The following is a 19,499-nucleotide window of genomic DNA, read 5'->3' as shown; positions in this document are numbered from 1 at the left end:
CTGTGTAACTTCAACTACAATTATTTCCCTGTACCTTTAACACAGACTATAACACTTCGTGAGATCTAGGCACACAATTGCCATCATATTGTCACTAAACACTCTGCTGCTCTGCCAAGTTTCTCCTAACTCTCGTCTTAGTCCTAGAATGGTACCACCAGTACAAGCACAATACAAAATAATTTCCATAAAAACATTCATGCCACCTAAGTATGGTTTTAAAACATTCACATGTTTCATGCTCATTGAATTTACTATCAACAGCTATGACGAATTACAGTCCATATAAAAACAACTTTGGTCAACATAGTAAAAACAGCAAAACTTTATTATAGAATGTGTCACAGCTGGGACCCTTAGTCACTTGTGACGATTGTACTGAGAAAGAAATGGACAGTACACAACAGTGGACGGAACGAATGCCTCTGTGGGCTGTGTCAGGCGTGCACACACAAAGGAAACCTTCACAAGGCTCTTGCAATGTTTGTTATTTTGAGTGAGCATGGAACTACTGCAGCACTACTTGCCAATTGATCTCCAGTCACACTGTTTTCAAATGAATTTTCCATGCACCCAAGTCAAGTATATTCAGCATGAGCTGAATGTACACCTGGCGACAAAAGTTTACGGACAACAGCATCTCAGAAAACGTTAAATTCCCGAGCAGCCTGTAGCAGTAGCCAGTAAAACTGTACAAAAATGCTGCTAGCATATTCTAGTCGAGGCCCGAAATGCAAATACCAGGCTGTGTTGTGAGGCTGCGAAGATATTCAGCTTTTTCTCAGATTTTATGGTCCGTAATATTTTGTCGCCGGGTGTACTAGTATGAGCTATACACAGCTCCTGCTCACACAAAATACAAAGGCGTTACACTATTCTACAAATTCTCTGCCATTCAACAAAGGACAATAATGGCACATATCAGGTGCAACAAACGCCAACTGTGGTACAGGACTTCCTTACATAAACAAAGGGCAACAAAACAGCAAATGGTTTGCTCCAAACACTAAAGTTCTGGTGTATTTCCAGTAGCAGGGGTCCTCAAACACTGCATACCCCCCTCCCCCCCATTCTGTTTCTTCTCCACCAAATCATTACCAATCATTGCACATTGACAAAGTGAAGTAGCTGTTTGTAAGTGTGTTTATTTGGGGCTGTGCATTCAGATTTGTGGTGGTGGGGGTGGGATTCAATGGTTCCTTGGTAACATCTGAAAGCCAACAGGTTTCCTGCAAGGCTAAAAAGTTTGAGAACCCCTGCACAACAAAACTTAGTCAAGTCTTTGTAGCCTAGCCATATGGTTCACACAACTCGAGTTTGTTGAACTTGGTCACTGCAGGTACGACACTAGGTAGTGCCATTAAAGCAAGCACAGGGGCAAAGCCACTTGGCACACCTACTCTCTGTGTTCACTGGGCCGGGCTCTCCATCCCAGACACTTTTCTTCCACACTGCAGGACGTGGAGACACCTTCTGCTACCATCGGCACACCTGCCAGAGGGCAATGGCCTCACTTGGACAACCATTTATAGCGAGAGGTGGTGACCCATACACAGCCTGTGACTTTCCCATCTGAAGCAGGCCAGGATGTACAAGAAGTAGCTTCCAGGGCTGTGCTGTGCTTCTCGGGGCTTGCAAGCCAGTGAGCAAGGCTGACAAGTCATGACACGTCTCCATTCCACACGTCAGTTCGCTGCTTGGCTGCAGTCTTTTTCTTGCCTGCAAATGAGGTACAATCCAAAGGGCCAGAAAGTATTGAAAAAAGCAGCAACTTCTGTGCCAACACCTATGCCACTAGCTGCCAAAACGCACTGTGCACAAAGTGAAAGAGATGCAACTATCGAATGCAAATCAAGGTGTGCCTTCTTTCATGTGTGCAGCAACTTGTCAACTTTTCATTTTCTTAGCTGTTTGTGGAAAGCAATACTGTTAAAACTCTGAAGTCAACAAAGAAACACTGGCACTACCTTCCTATAAATATATATATCTTATTTGTATGTGTATGCTAACGTACATGTATAAAGTAGCGTTTCTGAGTTGCCAAGCCAATTTTGGCCGAGGCTGAAAGTTCCTCTGTTTTTAAAATGAGTGCCATAGTTTTTCAATAAGTGAACTCAAGGTGCACGGCATTGCTAATATAATGACTGAAAAGCATGAAAATAAAGTAGTGCTGCTAGTCTTGCTTTTGCAGCACTAAAATTCTTGCTGGTGATTATTGTGTTTTCCTTTCCTCCACTTCTGAAATGCAATGACAAAAGGTAAAGAATTGGTAAGCAAGTGTTTAATAACTTCAAGTGAATGAACATGCCCACATCATGGAAGGTACTTAACCAGTGGAGGCATTATCATGACATTTACAGCAAAACCCCCCACCCCTCCCCCATAAGCAGCAAGGTCGCACATCGCCGCCAGGTTGGTGCATGACTGAAGGCTCAGCAGTTACCAGCACCTACCCAGTCAGATATTTTCTGGCTCTCGACAAAGTGTCCATCCCCCAGTGGGATTTACATGCGGCCACACTGCCCAAAGAAGGCACCCCTTGCTGCGTGGTGGTGGATTCCTTCCTAGTGTGCATACTCACATTTGTTAATTATTTTTTCACCCGATAAGTGCTTGGACTGCCATTTTTACATTTATGAGAGTAGCATGTGTATTATGATTGCAAGCAGTCACCCTATACTCTTGTTCTGAAAAATTTAGCTTTGGAATGGATGAAGGCTACGGTCAGCACTAGCCAACTACAAGCGCAATCACACAAATGCGCGTGTCGCTTCACTGAGCACACTTGAAAAAAAAACATGTTCACACGAACAGGCAACGCTGCTTAACCAAGCCATAGATTTGCCAACTAGCCCATCAGTACCTGTTAAGCAAGTTCCCTTCACTGTGTGTCCCTGTGTGCATTGTTTGCTCCATTGCAAGCATGCCTAGTAGCTTACACTCCACTGTGAAATGCAGCAGTATAATGAAGCAATACCCAAGTACCATTACAGAGAAAGTCTGTGGCCTTAGAGGTACTTTTGGCTGACGAAGGTGATCCTGTCATTGCTTCCTCAGCCATGAAAAATTAAGCAAACATTGTACTAACGCTGCCAGCTCACTTTTGCAAATATGTTGCTGAGCGAGCCTGTGAACATGAACAGACAGGAAGCAGAATGGGTTTCTTCCTCTATTAGAAGTTCGTCGCACTCCACAAATATCAAACTTGTCAACCCCTATATTGCAGTGAATAGCACTGAGCAAGAGGAGCCCCACCAGAGCAGGCCTATATAGTATCTCTGATGTTCCATAATTTGTTACAGTATTATTTTTCGGAATGAATCACTGGTTATACTTTCTCTTATTCTGTAGCAGCAGTATCGAGCACCATGAATTATACTATGCGAAGTGAAACAAGTTTACTTCTGTTTTTTTTAAATACAACATTGACACTGGTGAATTTATGTTACCACAGATGGCACTATCCTCCCCTTCAGCTATGTGAGGAGGCCTGCAAAGCCTGCATGTACACACCTTTGGCCTCTTTCAACATCTGCAGTTCTTTCCTTCGTTGTGCAGCATCCACATTCACCCGCATGCCAAGGGCACCGCTCACCAAACGGCGTGCCACAGAAGCAGACGTCTGCGGTCGAGGCTTGTAAGGCATCAAGAATTCTGTATTTAAAAAGAAAAAAAAAAAAAAACGAAACGCAAGTATAAGTGTCATTTAGTGATAGGAATTGCATGAATAATGCCTGTAACTCATATTTTGTAGTTGTGTGCGTGTGTGTGTGCGTGTTTGTGTATGTGCGTGCGTGTGTGCGTGTATGTGTGTGCGCGCGCGCGTGTGTGTGTGTGTGTGTGTGTGCGTGTGATCCTTGCGCCTGATACTTGTGAAGCCAAGGAACTATTTTACTTATATTGCGTGCTTATTGTATCTTTGCAAAGTTTCAATACAGCGAGCATTTCTTTTTCTTTACGTACTTTATGTTGCCAAGGCATGAACCGCAATATATATGTAGATAAGTGGTATTATGTATTATTCGCGCATGCTCATTAAGTACAAGCCACGCGCTTCTGATAATCTCCCTCGATTCTGATTAACTTGCCATCTTGAAGTCTGTAAGTTAATTATCAAGTGCCAGTCTTAGCAGTTTCCGTGTAAGCAATCAGCCTTTTGTTGTTGTTGTTGTTTTTTTGAGAGAGAGACTTAGGTTACTCCCACAGGTGATGGAATGTAATTTCTCGTCGTTTCATAGTGACGGAATACAGGCGCGTGTGTAAAGTTCTATGTTGGCTGTTTCGCAAACACAGCACGTATTTTGCACAGTGGCATTGGTACAAAGGCTCTTGGCCCACTCATTTTGGCGAATTCACTTTAAGTAAACTATCACATTTCTTCTTGGTTACCTTCTCTGAGCATTTTAAGAGCGAATATTGTGAACCAAATTCTAGTTTATACTCTACGCTGCTTATATTGTATGCACCCAATACACCTCCGCGTTACGGACTATCCAAGTGGCGACGTAGAGGTAAACAGCTCAGCCACTGCTTGGTACTCATTTTTTCGGAGCGCTTCCGCTTCTATTTATCGAAGCGTCCTCAAAAAAAAAAAATGTCACGACGTTCTATCGGAAACGGACTTTCGTCATGACAGTTTCACAAGGGATAAATTCCCATACAACGCTTGAAAGGGCCGAATAAACAAGCGCGCGCATTGATTCTAATGCGGCTGCAGCGAGCCACTGGAGGGTTCAGCGCCGCGCCGGCCCGGTGAGGGGGAGAAATCCGAGGAGAATTGAGGAGGAAAGCGCGCGCGGGGGGGAGAGTGTCGCTACTTTCTAACATCAAGGGGCTTTACTTCAGCTATGTGAGGAGGCCTGCAAAGCCTGCATGTACACACCTTTGGCCTCTTTCAACATCTGCAGTTCTTTCCTTCGTTGTGCAGCATCCACATTCACCCGCATGCCAAGGGCACCGCTCACCAAACGGCGTGCCACAGAAGCAGACGTCTGCGGTCGAGGCTTGTAAGGCATCAAGAATTCTGTATTTAAAAAGAAAAAAAAAAAAAAGAAACGCAAGTATAGTGTCATTTAGTGATAGGAAATTGCATGAGTGAAGTTCACTTGATAACCCTGCTTCCACAAGGGGTACTTGAGGCTTGCTTAAGAGTGTTTCACACTAACAACTTGTTTCGCTAAATAAACAAAGTAGCAAGCATTCGTGAGACAGTTTTTTTAGTTGACAAACAAAATTTCAATACATTACCAGCACTAATTCCCTTAAGGTGCAAAATACAGGTACAAAATAAATTACTGGATAAAACCACACGCAAAAGCCAGTCATCCTTTTGTCAACATCTCTAGTACCGGAGTCACAGCAGTGCCTGATAGCTCAGATTTTGTGGTCACATTACAAATTTGGGCCCTTCTTCAACAGTTGCCAAGTTATTAGTTCATTCAACGATAATTAGTCTCGCCCAGCCAGTGCCACATGCAACATCACAGAAAATGTGAAGGTGGCATCACTACCAGTATTTTACTTTCATGCCATTTCCTAGCATGTCAAAAGCTCGTCTCTTTATAAAGGTTACACATATGCTGTTTAAGCAGTGTGCCTACTAGAGGTAAGCGAATATCAATTGATTTGAATACGAATCGAATATCAATTGTTTCGAATACGAATTGAATATAAATAGTAAGTATCAAATATTGAATAGTCAAACACGGACACGTGTATTTACATCAGGAATATTTATTTCGGTATAATTAGGTGCCACTACCTGTAGTGACTAGTACAAAAAAGACTGCTAACTATCAGGGGCAAGGGATCAATTTTAAACACAAGATCAATGATTGCCATTAAAAAGCTGCACAAATAGCTGCACAACAACTTTATAGCCTAGTTGCTAACAAGCTTTTCAAGAATGAATGGCTGCTGTAGCAAAAATAGCTTTGCAAGAACGCCGAATAAAACGTTGGCAGAAAATAAATCAGAATTTTGAAATCTCTTGAAGGATTTGTGTGCTGTAGATACATGTAGAAGGGCCCATTGCAATGAAGATGTACACTGTAGCATAAAAGATGAAACTGCTACGTGACTGGACTAGCAAACTACAAGAAAAGAAATTGCAGGTTGCAAAGTATCGGCTTCCACCACGAAACTAAAAACAAAGCATGAATTACCCACTTTGTTTTGGCATTGCTTCAAAAACTTTTGTCGTCTCGCTTGTGATAATTTGCGACACTATGTTTAGCAGACAGAGAACAGTAACCAGACCTTATCATTCGGTTGCTGCAAAATATTTGGTCGATTTGAATATTTGAAAATACCGAACAGTTCCTTTCCGAATACAAATCATTAGTGTGCAGTACAATTTAATTTGTATTCGATACTCTGAATATTCGCCCACCCATGATGCCTATTTGTCTGGCTTAACATAATATTTTGCACGTCACGTCTCCTTAGCAAGCTTAAAAAAACCACACAAAGCTTCCACTGCTTCAGGTATGTATCCTTGTGCTTGAAATGAAATCCCTCTAAACATACCCACCTTAGGGTGATATCGGGCCTCGCTCGGGACACTGTTTCAAGAATAAACGTTTTTCTCTCTCTCTCCTCTAAACATTCTTTATTATTTGTAAGTGGGAACACAGTCTCATACTGGACCAGTGACTTCAATGTTAAGCAGCTGTCATTAGCTGTAAATAACAGGAGCATCTGCAGGCAAAGCTGGGGTTAGCAAAGCAGGCTCTATGACATATACACAATGCACCATCCCACTAATCCCCACAATGGAAGTCTACAATGGATAAAGGCACATCAACTCATGCACATGGCATAGCTGAACTCCAAAGAAACAGCAATGCAGGCCCACTGTTACATATTAACATGTGTTAGAATAGTAATGCTGTTGAGCTTCTCTTTGATGAGATGTTTACAAAACTCGAAGCACACCTTATAGTGCAGTGGCACACAATGCTTAAACATGTTCTCTCCCTCCCAATTGGATAGACCAGTTTTGGATTTCGCACCAGTCAGTGCAATCAAAGTACGCATAGTCGGCACGTTAATCTCATGCAAACTGGAAGACGAAAAAAAAAGTCTGGCGGAAGAGGGGGGCCACCTGCTTAGTAGGAGTGAAACTCACCACTACAATGTTTAATCTTCAGCTTGGACTGCTTGGAGGCTTCAGACACATGCCTCATCTTCATAAGTGAATTCTGTAGGCCAAGCGCTTCTGTTGCTGAGAGAGAAAAGGCAACTATAAGGACGCATTCACATCCCACGAAATGCCATTTATCATGCACCCATGCACACTAAATACTTATCTGTCACCTTGGCTAATGACCTAACCTGGAACGTGCATGATACTATGTCATTTTATCGGCTAACAAAACATTGGGATTTCTAAAACGCCACCTGCGCTTTGCTCCACTGCATGTAAAACTGTTAGCCTATAAATCATTAGTAAGAACAAAGCCTTTGAGGCAGTTCAAAATCGCACCCCCCCACCAGGGATATTGATTCCACATACTCTTATGACGTCAGCCATATCATACTTGAAAAAAGAATCTTCCTTATCACTTTTACCTTTTCATCGCCGCATTGCCACCCTCTCCCTCTCCCACAGGTTCTGTGATTCAATACTTAATCGCCCACCATACATTGTCCCTCCATCACGCCGGTCACAACACACTCGCCATCCCCTGCAGGTAGCACAACCACACTCACGCACACATACATTTTCAGCCTCGTTTTTCTACCGAGCATCTAAAGACTGGAATGCCCTTCCTCATCAAGTCGCTGCCGTCACCTGCTCGTCACAATTCGTTCAAGATGTAACAACCTTTTATTTAACGAATTGAAGTATTGTAACACTTGTTTGTATATTTTGTTTCCCCACCCCTTATGTAATAATACCCCTACTATACAGGGTCTTTAAAGGGCCCCTAAACCACCTCCGATATTTTAAAAATTTCAAGTAAACACGCGCATCGAGTTCAGATTGCCGTCATGATCAACGATGCCAAACGCTGCAGCGCTACATGCCGCGGGCGCGCCACAAAATGAAAAAAAAAAACAATGCCATCCCCCTCTCCTTGCCTTTCCGGTATCCCCGGCGGACGTCACGATGTCACCAGGGTACATCTGGTGATGTCAACCGGGTCGACGATGTCGATTGGTCGAGCAAGAACCTACGACTTCCGGTTAGTCTGCTAGCAGGTACGCGCGCTCCCTGCTCTTCCTCGCCGTGTTGCTCGCTTGTGCGCGCTTGCGAATTGGTAATTACAGCCCGCAACGCAAGTGACAAATCGCTCGCGTGCCAACACAGTCATGCTTAGCGGTCTGATTAGCTGCGGAAGCAAGAGTGCGACAGTGTTGGCCTTTCTAGACGTGCGCGCAACACAGGGTCCATAGCGGCACGCTTCGCATGAGCATGGGCCGGCACGGCAGCAACAGCGGGCAACCGAAAAACGCTGAGTTGCTGCTAAAGCCCATCCACGTTAACGGCACAGTAACTTGCCGCACGCCGCTTGCCATTCGCGGGCCGCCGTTCGAGGGCGGTTTTGCTCTCGAACGGCGAGATTTCCTTGCCGTAGTGGAACCCATTTGTGCGGAAGCCTCACCGCCACTGATCGCTCGACGGCGCCGATATCGTTGCTAGGCCTTTTCCGGTTCACTTCAAAGCTAAAGTGGACGGTGCTTCGGAATTATTTACCGACGCTCATTAGCCGCAATATTTTCTTATCGTTGTTGTCGCTCTTCGTAATAATTGTACACGAAGAAGGAAAAGCCACTGCGAAAAGAACCAAAAGGCCCTAGGCCCTTTTTTTATTATTTTATTGTTTGCTGTTGCCCCGAGGCGCAGGCGTGTCCAAAATTTAGAAAGGCTCGGTTTTCAACATTCCCCTCAATGTTGCCTAGAACTAAAGTACAGCCAGACACCATCAGAATTGGAGGACCCTTAAGGGGGCACATGGGTCCTGGAGACAAAAAATTCGCTAAAAATTTAGCATTCATTTTTATTATTTTTTCTAATTCCCATACCAGGGCGCACCTGCTGGCAAAAAACTAGCTCAAAATGACACGCCATTGAGGAAGAAAACACTGTATTTGTCCAATTAAATGTTCAGATTTGCCCATGAAAGTGCTGACATGGCCCATTTTGTGTCATTCGCCATTCCAAAACCATCTATCATAGCCAGGCCATCTCGGTCTTGTTTGAAAGAGCATGTTCGCCACTTGCTTTCCTGCCAAAACGAGCCTTCAATGCTGCTTCATAAGAAAACTACCTGGTTTCGTAGCGTAAAATGCCATTTTTGCGCACTCTAATTTTTTGCCTTTTTCTCAAAAAATGATTTTTCCAAGTGTAAAATTTTGGGAGCAGCACTGTGTCACTGTTACTCATTCAATCCTCTTGATTTCTTTTTTGCCGGAATGCTAGAGAGTCAGAGAATGCACAAAAGCTATGATATGATGTTTTAGGACACTGCAACATTTTGAAATATTGTGGGAATCACTAATAAAAATTCACATTTGCAAAGTTACAACTCCAAAAATTTCATAACTTCAGCTAAAATACAGAGATGAACACTAAAATGCAAACTTGCACTCTTTGAACATTCAGGAAGATAACTGCTAATTTTAGCTCTCTTGGTGCAGTAACTTTTTTGCAAGGCACATCCCAAATTTATAACACATAAATAATTGGAACATTTTTTTTTTTTTTTTTTGGACTGACTTGGGAAAAACTAACTGCATATTTGTAATCAGCATACAAGGTTGAATATTACCTGAAAATTTCATGTGTCTAGGTCAATAACAAAAGTGTTTTTATCCAGGACCCATGTCCCCCCCCCCCCCCTTAAGCTTCGCCTTTAAGAGTGGAACGTGATAGCATTCAAAGATCCCCGATTGCCTTATCAGGCTTTTTTCTCGTATATTCAAATTACAATCTGACGCTATCACACCTGTAGGTTGTTGATAAGTCGTACTTTACCATTTTTCTGATGAATTTTACTTTGAGAAATTCAATTTTGTTCACTAACGCCTTGCACCACGCGGAGGGCCTGTGTGGTCGGGGTGGTTCGGGATGGTGTGGTTTGGCATGATTATTTCTGCCAGGCGCCGATGCTTAATGCCGACGCCGGATTTTATGCGACACGGGGTCCTTAACGCTATCGCGTTAATACGATGCTATTAGCGGCGCTGTCGGCTGCAATGCGAGCACAGTCAAGCCGGTCGTCTGCCGTCGGTAGCCGTGCACTACAGCTGAGCTCGACAAGTATCGGAGCTATCGTTTGTGTTTAACGTTTGACTGTGGATATCATTTTCATAAGATGTACAATTTATGCATCACTTTATCTAGCGGAAATTATTTTGCTTGGAACACAAGCTGCAGCCGATGTTTGCGTCGCCAGTGGTGGAGGCGCGCAGCTTCGTGGTCGTCCATTGGCCTGTCGATCGTGCGGAGGGCAGTGTGCCGGCCGAACTGCCGTCTACTTTGGACACCTCTTGCACGGCAGACGTTCTACACCACACTGAAGGCCAGTTCGCCGTCGGTATATTTGGCGCTGGACGTGCCTTTACCAGAAGTGGACAGTGTTTTGAGAATCGTGTTGGCGATGACGTATGTCATGTGACATTTGGAGGAGCACTCGGTGAGGAGGAGAGACCAGCCAACGAGAAGAGTGGCGAAGAGCGAAACAAGCAAGGGCCGTGTTTCGATCATGAAACGCGTATAACTCCGCTATTACGGCACCATTTCGAAAAATTCTCGCGGCTACATGTTCGTTGTAGACTCGTGCACAACTGCAACACCACAACTAAATTTCGACCTCTGGGTGGTTTAGGGGCCCTTTAAGGAAATAAAATGAAAATTAAAATGAAAAGGATAAGCAATAATAGGATAAGGCCAGTTAGTAAAATTCCACAGTTTTGCGTAGAAAAGCTAACAGGAATGCAGTGAAGGGAAAGCACAGACAAATCTTTGAAGCAAGATAAATGTAGTGAAACAATTTTGATGTGCATAACATCAATGTGACTCCAAATGAAGAAAAAGGAATATACCTTCCTCACAGGTATGTGCGATAACCATCACTGACGTTTCTGCGATGTCACGCTTAAAATGTTGCCAATATATCCTGTCTTTTCTTCATGGAAATCTGAACTGCTCATATACACACAAACTGCTATGAAATGAAATTTTAGTTGCAAATATTAATTGCCTGTGTTTGTCCTTTTGCTTCCCCATGCCATACCTGAAGCTACAACACCAATGTCCATTGCCTACCTACCGGCTGCAGAATTGAAAGACCCCTTCATAAAGCTACATTCATGTCTTAACATAGCCTGTACAAGAACTTACCAGCAAATGGCGTCGAAAAAATTGCCAATGCATGGGTGTCATCCACCCACTTAATGTTGAACTGATCTCTGGAAGAAAACGGAAAACAAAATTAAACTGCAATCAAATGTACATTTTAATTTTGTTTTAAACGTTGCAACAAAACATTGTCCTTTTGTACAGACGAGCGACTCCAATTTTAAAATTCACGAGTTTTGCTTTCTTTAAGCCCTTAAGTGAGCATTGTACCCATTTGTCACTCTCGCAAGACACCTACACTCACCTGCAAGATGACAGTGCTGTCACAAGGTCTTTTGTTTCAAATTCGGCAGGAAAATCATATATCTCAAGGACATGGCCATACTCTGCAAATGCACCAGAGAATTATTCATTCATTGATGTAAAATAGTCATAGACAAAAGAAAATGAGCACATACCTGCTTCTGAGAGGTCAGGAATACGAGGCTCAAACTTGGTGTAATCAAGCTCTGCTTGATGCACTTTAATGTCACCCAAGGCCTTAGTGATCTGTAAGGATAAAAATGGAACCGGTAAAGACAAAAGTTGATCACTGGTGCCACTCCTACCTCAACATACTTGGTGCAAGTTCCAACAAGCAATGAGGATTTTGGATCGGCAATTCAGACTTCTTACAGCCTCCATATGAAGGAGCAATGAGGCGGGGCCAATGCGTTGAAATGTACATGCTTCAACTATTTACAAAAACAAGAAAAGGAGTTTCTGTTCTATATGAACATTTCAGTTTTTTTTTTTTTTTTTTTCATGAACAGGCAGTGTGATTTTTAAAAATGCATTGCTCATTTTGCTGATGCTGCATGTCCAGCTGGTTCTTGCAGGGACATGCCATTTATATGGCACAAAGCAAAGAGGTTTGTTTGTACTTTTGAAACTATTTTCATTTTTATGCACCCATCAGTGCTTTTTCTTTCACGTGGTTCATTAGCAAAAATTTCTTGTGCACTCTTTTTCAATTAGTAACCATTTGCAATAGTGATTCTGAAACAGTCTATCGTGCTCCTTATTCACTGCAGAGTGCAATAAAGTAGTTAAAGTTTGCTCGAGGCACTCTAGTTTCCAGGAAGTGGAAATATTCTGAATGCTTGTATTTCACACCCCATTCGTGGGGAATGCTTTCTTCTTTTTCATTCATATTTATTCGCGATAATGAGCACAGATAATGGTACTAAATGTACAGCAAAGAGCGGGTGGAAGCTTTCACTGTAATGTGATAATTTTAAGCTTGCAAAAGATAACGGACAAAATGCAAAGACAGTCCTATGTTATAATACACACATAGGTTGCTGAGACACCAAAAATGTCTCAACTGCTGTTTTTCTCTGAATATGACAATGACAAAAAACACAAATAATGCAGCTGTGCACGCATGCACATTTACACATGCACACACACAAAAGTGGTTTCCCAAGCCACCATTACCTGCCCTTTTCACTGCCTTCTAGTTCAAACTTTTCTCTCATCCTTCCATGCTTAAAAAGTAGAATACTAACCATATCTTCAACCGAAACCTCAAAAATGAAATACTCCGCAACATGTGCCACATTAAACCCACACTTGAAACAATACAGGAATACATTTAAACTGGTTTGGTGGGTTATGCTGCTGAGATAGCAAACAGAAGACTTGTGCCCAGCAACGGTAGTTAACAAGAAAACAATGCAGAAACGAAACACACATGGGAATGTCGCCTTGAATTTTACTCACTGGCTTGACGCAATCACAAATTGTGGTAAATTCTTGCGAGCGCTATATTTGACGTTAAGTGCAAAAAAAGTGCTGCAACTGCAGTCAAAAGAAAATGAAATAAATCTCAACCTGGCAAAATTGAAATTCATAAATAATTTTTTAAATGCATCAAATGCATGGCATCAATAAAAGTGACACAAATTTTGGGCACAAAAATTTTTTTTAATGCGGCACTCATCTTCTTCACTAATAGGTAAGCCTTTCCCACTAAGCAATAAGACCTTCTTGCCAGTTTATCCTTGGGAGTTTTGCTTTACAGTACCTTTAATTGTACCTTCATCATGTGGAAAAGGTATCTGGCAATGAGCAGGTGGTTTTGCAAATTTCTGCTAAATAAAATAAAACCAGCCTTTTAAAAGGGCCCTTAATACTTTTCTAACAATATTGCAAGATATTTTGGGTATCAAGAGGCACCATCTCACAAATCTCATCAAGCAAGTATTATTTCAACTGTGTTTTGGCTGGTGCTGAAACCTCACGGAAGTCAGGAGCCACTGTGAACAGAGTGGAACAGCATGCAAGAAACTTAATAGGTGTGAAGGCAGAGCAGTGGAGAGAGTGAAGTGTGCGAACTTGGCAAGTTGCGAGCCTATGACTGTAGTCAGTTTACGCATGAAAAAAAAAAAAAAAAAGACAAGGTAAAGAAAGCACAACATGACTTCTCACTACTACTACTAAGTGGTTCGTTGGGAAAGGGAAAGGTTGGCGCTATCTTCTGCAGCCCTTGAGGGAGCACGGCTCAGCGCCAGTTCTCACTGGGAAAAACATTGCCTTTGCCAGCAAAGCCTTTCACCATATGGAAATTATGGAAGGAAAACGAGCCCCAGCAGTAGCAATGAGCAACTCTGCCACCACAGGCAACACTTTGACCAATGATATGCTCTCATGGTGTACATTACTTTCTTTTTTTTTTTTGCACACCTGAACAGGCTAAAGTGAGGTTTAGGTGCACAAACATTATGATATCAGCTTCTTGGTCTCTCTGTCCTCCATTTTCTTGCATCCCCTGTCACTCAGTGCAGTGTGGCCTTTTGCCAGTGGTGGAATTTCAGGAACACAGCCAAATAGCAGCTCCCAATTGCACTTTGCAATACCACACAGTCTAGGAAAAATGCGCAAGTTTATTGCACAGTGAATTCACGTAAACACAAAGCTCATCCTGTATCATTCAGTCCATGTGAGAGGTATCATTCAGCCCACCTGACATGACACTGAAGCTTACTTGAAATCCTGAGGCGAGTATCCCAATGTACACTCAGAGCTCAATAACTAGCGATTCAGAATACGTCTTGCCCCTCAGGCGAATTGACAAATCATATCCTTCGCACAAGCACTGTTTGATCACACAAGAAAAACAGCAATTATATTAGGCCAACTCATCACCGGACCTGACCTAAAAGGTACCGCACACTTATATAAAGTGCTTTATTAGCTAGCTTCAAAAGAGTGGCTTTAGAAACATGACATAAAATATACATGCAATGAGATGAGAAAAAACAAATTAAGTTGAAAACAAGAATTCTATTAGGGCAGATCACCAGTGGATGAGACCTGAATGGCACCATACACTGCCTAGGTGTTTTGAATATGTAAAAGTGGATTTGGATAAAGTACCAATATAAAAATAAGACATCATGCAATTACAATAAAAAAAGAAAGAAAGAAAACAGCTTTGCGTGGATTAAAAACAGCAAGCTAGCATTTTTGAGCACACTGCATTTCTACCAGACTTGATGATGTATAGTGTTTACTGGCGCAAGGGCCAAGTATGGCCAAAGAGCGCCAAGAGATGGTAAAGAGTGATCGATGGGTGATGAGCGCTGAGTAGATGTATCACGGCTGTATAGGTGCCTAAAACTGGTCGCTGTATAGATGCGTAAAACAGGTACTTGGGATAAAACTATGACAATTTCTACCAGACTTACACAGGCTACAGAAAAAAAAGTAACTGATTACAATTACTTTATTCAAAAATGTAATTGATTACAGTGACCAATTACTGCCCCACGAAAGTAACTGAGCAATTATTGAAGAGTAATCGATTACTTTTCTGTTACTTTCTTCGCAACTTTTGTTAACATTGCACAAATACAGTAAATAGAACAAGCTGATCTGGCTCTTTCAATGCATCGTCTGCAGCCCTTCACATGTTATCTTCACTAACAATTGCTTTGCAAGATTTTTGTCGGTCATCTTCTTTTCTTTTGTTGTAGTGAAATCAGCAGCAAAATTGGAAACTCACTCGATGTACACGCTGGAGGAAAGGGTCATTTGTAACGTATGAACACCGGACGGGGAAATTAGCAAATAGACGTGGTGCTAACCAATAACAATGGTAAGAGCAAAATTTAAGCTCACGGATCATTGGCGTTCTGTCTGCCAATGATCACACATGCCACATAGAAGCACGAAACCATCGTGAGATGCAGAACGCAGTGTTGACAATACAGGCCCCGCAACCTGCCTTTAAAATAAGGAAACAAATACTGATCGCCTGGTTTGCCTGTCTAAATATACACATCCATGAGGTTGCTGCATGGCACGACAGCAAGCGTTCTGCTGTAGTTCCTACCAAATTCAAGTGCTCAAAACTGTGTTGCCTGTTATGGCCCGTCTCATGAATAAAGTAACTGGTGACATATAATTGGTTACTGGGAAAAGCAATTGAATTACAGTGAGCGCTACAGAGTAAAAAAAAAGGTAATCGATCAATTACAAAACTACTCAAAATTGTGATTACAAGTAATTAATTACATGTAATTTGTAACGTGCAAGTCTGACTTCCACTACGTCATAGAGGCGAGCCCCAGCAGGGCGACACGGTCACATAGTATCACGTCACAAGGCAGAATCAGTGTTACTAGCTGCAAACCTTGAGTCCTCTTGAGCATCAAATGTCACGGCGTATGACATCCCGAGAGCCAACTGCTTTGGTCATCTGCTCAAGCAGTGCTTGTGTGGGCTATGGTATGTCAATACGATTCCCCATACCAGACACTTTTGAAGCACCAGCAACTATTGGATCTACTACATAGCTGAGTGTTGACTTCACACTTATGATGGATATACATTTTTTTAAAGCTACTTTTGCACTTTAGGTATATTATTAACTGCAAGAAACCAGATCAAAGCAAAGTTATATGTCACAGTCATGCTTCAATGACAATAAATGGCATATAGATGGCTCATAGTGACATCGGCACAGCCTCTATGCTGACACAACCGCTAGTACAGCACATATCTCCAGCAGTAAAGGGGAGCTGTGAATGGTTCATCAATATGGTGTCTGTGACGACATGTGCAAGCCATCTATAATGGATATCCCTAGACCAAACATCAAGAACAATCAATCAATCAATCAAACAAGCTAGAAGCAAACTAGTACTGGGTTTATGGACGTCATTTCCTTTAACAAGCTGGAAGCTTGTTATGAGATATAGGACAAGCTGTAAACTTCACTTTGGGAAGGCGACTTTTTTTTTTTTTTTTTTTTTTTAATGTGGAATGGCCTTTGAGAAAGCCATGCCTTAGCTGGTAACAGAAATGACAGTAGGTAGACAGTGCAAAGAAGTCAAAATGGCCACTTGAGCACGAAAAAGCTAGACATGTCAAATCACTCACATTTTTCAAAACTTCTGGAGCAACACATTCCCCTGTTTCATCAAAAAGGGCATCCCATGAATCCTCAGCATCCTTATGGTTCTCTTCGATGCTTGCTTCAGTGCTATCTCCAGCAGTGTCTACATGCTCACCATAAGAGTGTGCCATCTCCAAATGATTTGTAAGCGGCGGTTCTTCATGTGCTGCATGTTCAGTCTGTTCGCTAGTTCTGACAACGCTGTTACCCACTACAATTCCAACCCCACCTTGGGATTCTAGCAGGCTTCTATATTTTTGCATACCTGCACAATCTGTCACAACGGACGAAAACTCCTGTAATGAGTTCACTTCTTGAGAACCTTCATCTTCTGTTTTTTTAAAGTAATCATTCTCATTTTCCTGTGAAAGTGATAAACATACTTGGATCACAGCTTCACCGTTCTCAGAATTTCCACTTGTTGAGAGCACATCACAGTTACTGTCTTCCAGGCCAGTACACTCGACATCACCACCCATGCCACACACATTAGTAACCTCGCTCAAGTGAGCAGAAGCTTTCCTATAGTGTTCTGAACTTGCATCTTCATGGTGAGCACCAGTGTCCTCTCTGCACAGAGGGTCTGCTGCATCTGTTGTTGGTAATGGTGCTTGGCTTACCGCTAAATGCTGTGAAAGCACTCTTGCCTGTGCACACACATTAGCTGTCTCAATGAAGTGAGAAGAAGCATTCCTGTTGTGTTCTGTACTTGCATCTTCATGGTGAGTCTCAGTGTCCTCCATGAGCTGAGGGTCAGCTGCATCTGTTGTTGCTAATGGTGCTTGGCTTTCCGGCAAATGCTGTGAAGGCACCCATGCTTGTGCACACACATTAGTTGCCTCAATCAAGTGAGCAGAAGCTTTTCTGTTGTGTTCTGTACTTGCATCTTCATGGTGAGCCCCAGTGTTCTCTCTGCACTGAGGGTCTGCTGCATCTGTTGTAGGTACTGGTGCTTCGCTTTCCGGCAAATGCTGTGAAGGCACCCTTGCTTCTTGTGCAGGGGCATCTCTTGCATCAGTTTTCAAGGCCTCAGCTTTGCGCCCCCGTGGCACATAAAGCTGTATATCTGGGCGCCTTTGCCGCTGTCTGCAATTAAGGAGTTCAGTAACAAATTAGCTTGATCAAACCTTAGGTAACCATCACCTTTAAGGCTTTAATAAGTACATTAGCTTTGAGAACAAATGTGTCAGGGTGTGCATTTGCCTAACAAATGCTGCAAAATACCACATTACTTGACCAAAACTTTTGTAATATTAGAACACAGATTTCTCATTGGCATGGTTGCATGTCACCCTTACAGAACACGTATCATGCCTTGACAGCTGAAGACCAAGCTTTTACACTGCATTTATAATATGCTTTACCCGCAAAGTCTGTTTACTGTTCCTTCTTAACAGCACAAATAAAATATGTGAAGAGCGTGCAAAAAAAAGAATGAATGTAACATCCCTGGTACGTTCTCACCATTACTACCAGCTCTTTATGTCATAACATGGCAACTCATTGTGCTATCTCTCCACACACATAAATTTTCTATTTCTAATCAGCAGCCTGCTCAGTCAGAACTCTCATGCAATGGGAACAAACAGTAGCCACCATGAATAATGTGTACGTTACCGTGTTGGCCTCGGTGCTTGCATCTCTCTGCTTGAAGGTAACGGTCTCTTGATGCTATGTGAAAGGAAATCGACCGGAAGCCCTTTCTCTCTGCAAAGCCTCAAAGCTACTTTTCGCGCTGCCTCATCTAAGCAGTAGCCGTTTTCAAATGCACTGAAAGGAAAATACTTCCGTCAAGTTCACGTGACTTTTCCAATATTAAGCACAGCAAGAAAACAAATGGCGTAATTTACAAAATAAGCCGCGACTTCAGGCACACAGCTGTCCTTCGGCAAACGCCTTCTCCCAGTGAGAAACTGCACAGGTCTTCAAACTTTTCTTCAACAACCTTGTGAGTCAGGAATCTCTCGCGTTTCGGCAGGACTGGAAAGATCAGCACACTGGAAAGAAAGAGACAGAGAGAAAAGAATGCATGAAGGAAAGAAACACTAGATGTTTAGAACAAATTTTATCCAAGCATCTTCCCAACAAGGACGACGCACTTGAGTTACGATACAGTTTCACCAACAGCTCAAATTTCCAGGTGTCATACACTACCTTTAAAGACGCATACTGAGCAGTGACAAAAGTCATTACCGCGTGACACACAGGGTCACTCAAAAAAAATCCCGCTTCAGTTTAAAAACTATTACGTATCAAAACAAGCTGTACACAAATGTGCCCAAAATAATTTTAGCAGACAACAGACAGGACTACACTTTACCTGTTGTGAACATCACCTTGTACAAAATTCGTTATCTCCTTGCACACAGTTTGCACAAAGACTTCGTCTCTGTCGTCGCCATTCTACGCACAAGGGTACATTGGCGACAAGAGTCAGACACAGATGACACTTTGGTTACAGAAACGTCTCGAGCATAAGCGCATCGCACTAACCTGAAATTTGGTACGCTCCATGTCTAAAAACGTATGGTGTTTCTAACGGAAGTACAGAGGACCGGAAGCTGTCATACTAGAGCAGCTAGAAGTCTCGACCGTTCCGACTACTGATCTCCAGTGGTCGGAACGGCAAACTTTTTTCCACTGATCTCCACTGTGGTTCCGACACATGCCTGAAACAATGAAGTAGCTTACAAAATTAAACAAGAACACCACCTGAGACTTATCCTAGACCTGCCTGCAACGCAGGTA

At 42.6% G+C, this 19,499-nt stretch overlaps 2 protein-coding genes across 4 annotated transcripts in view; one reads left to right on the top strand and one right to left on the bottom strand.

Annotated features, from left to right (window-relative positions):
* LOC119460420 (palmitoyltransferase ZDHHC16) overlaps positions 1-2,204 on the top strand; it is an 11,343-nt gene extending 9,139 nt beyond the window's left edge. For both annotated transcript variants that reach the window (XM_037721419.2, XM_037721418.2), the window contains one exon: positions 1,458-2,204. In XM_037721419.2, coding sequence (XP_037577347.1) covers positions 1,458-1,545 — 88 coding nt within the window. In that variant the 3' untranslated portion in view covers positions 1,546-2,204. The remainder of the gene's footprint in view (positions 1-1,457) is intronic.
* Positions 1,582-19,499, bottom strand: LOC119460404 (R3H and coiled-coil domain-containing protein 1). 2 transcript variants are annotated; one of them, XM_049666624.1, is made up of 11 exons: positions 19,245-19,499; positions 19,072-19,154; positions 18,602-18,748; positions 18,369-18,521; positions 16,736-17,837; positions 11,767-11,857; positions 11,613-11,694; positions 11,351-11,418; positions 7,130-7,225; positions 3,514-3,654; positions 1,582-1,719 (listed from the first exon to the last, which is right to left on the bottom strand). In XM_049666624.1, exons 1-11 carry the CDS (start codon positions 19,263-19,265, stop codon positions 1,661-1,663), a joined length of 2,043 nt encoding a protein of 680 aa, XP_049522581.1. In that variant the 5' UTR covers positions 19,266-19,499; the 3' UTR covers positions 1,582-1,660. The 2 variants fall into 2 exon arrangements, with proteins under 2 accessions (XP_049522581.1, XP_037577344.1); XM_037721416.2 differs by lacking the exon at positions 3,514-3,654 and adding an exon at positions 4,883-5,023 and having other exon boundaries at positions 19,245-19,498.

This window comes from Dermacentor silvarum, chromosome 1 (assembly GCF_013339745.2).
Source record: "Dermacentor silvarum isolate Dsil-2018 chromosome 1, BIME_Dsil_1.4, whole genome shotgun sequence".
NCBI classification, from domain to species: domain Eukaryota; kingdom Metazoa; phylum Arthropoda; class Arachnida; order Ixodida; family Ixodidae; genus Dermacentor; species Dermacentor silvarum.
Note: the sequence above shows the minus strand (reverse complement) of the source record. Positions and strands in the feature narration are given on the sequence as shown.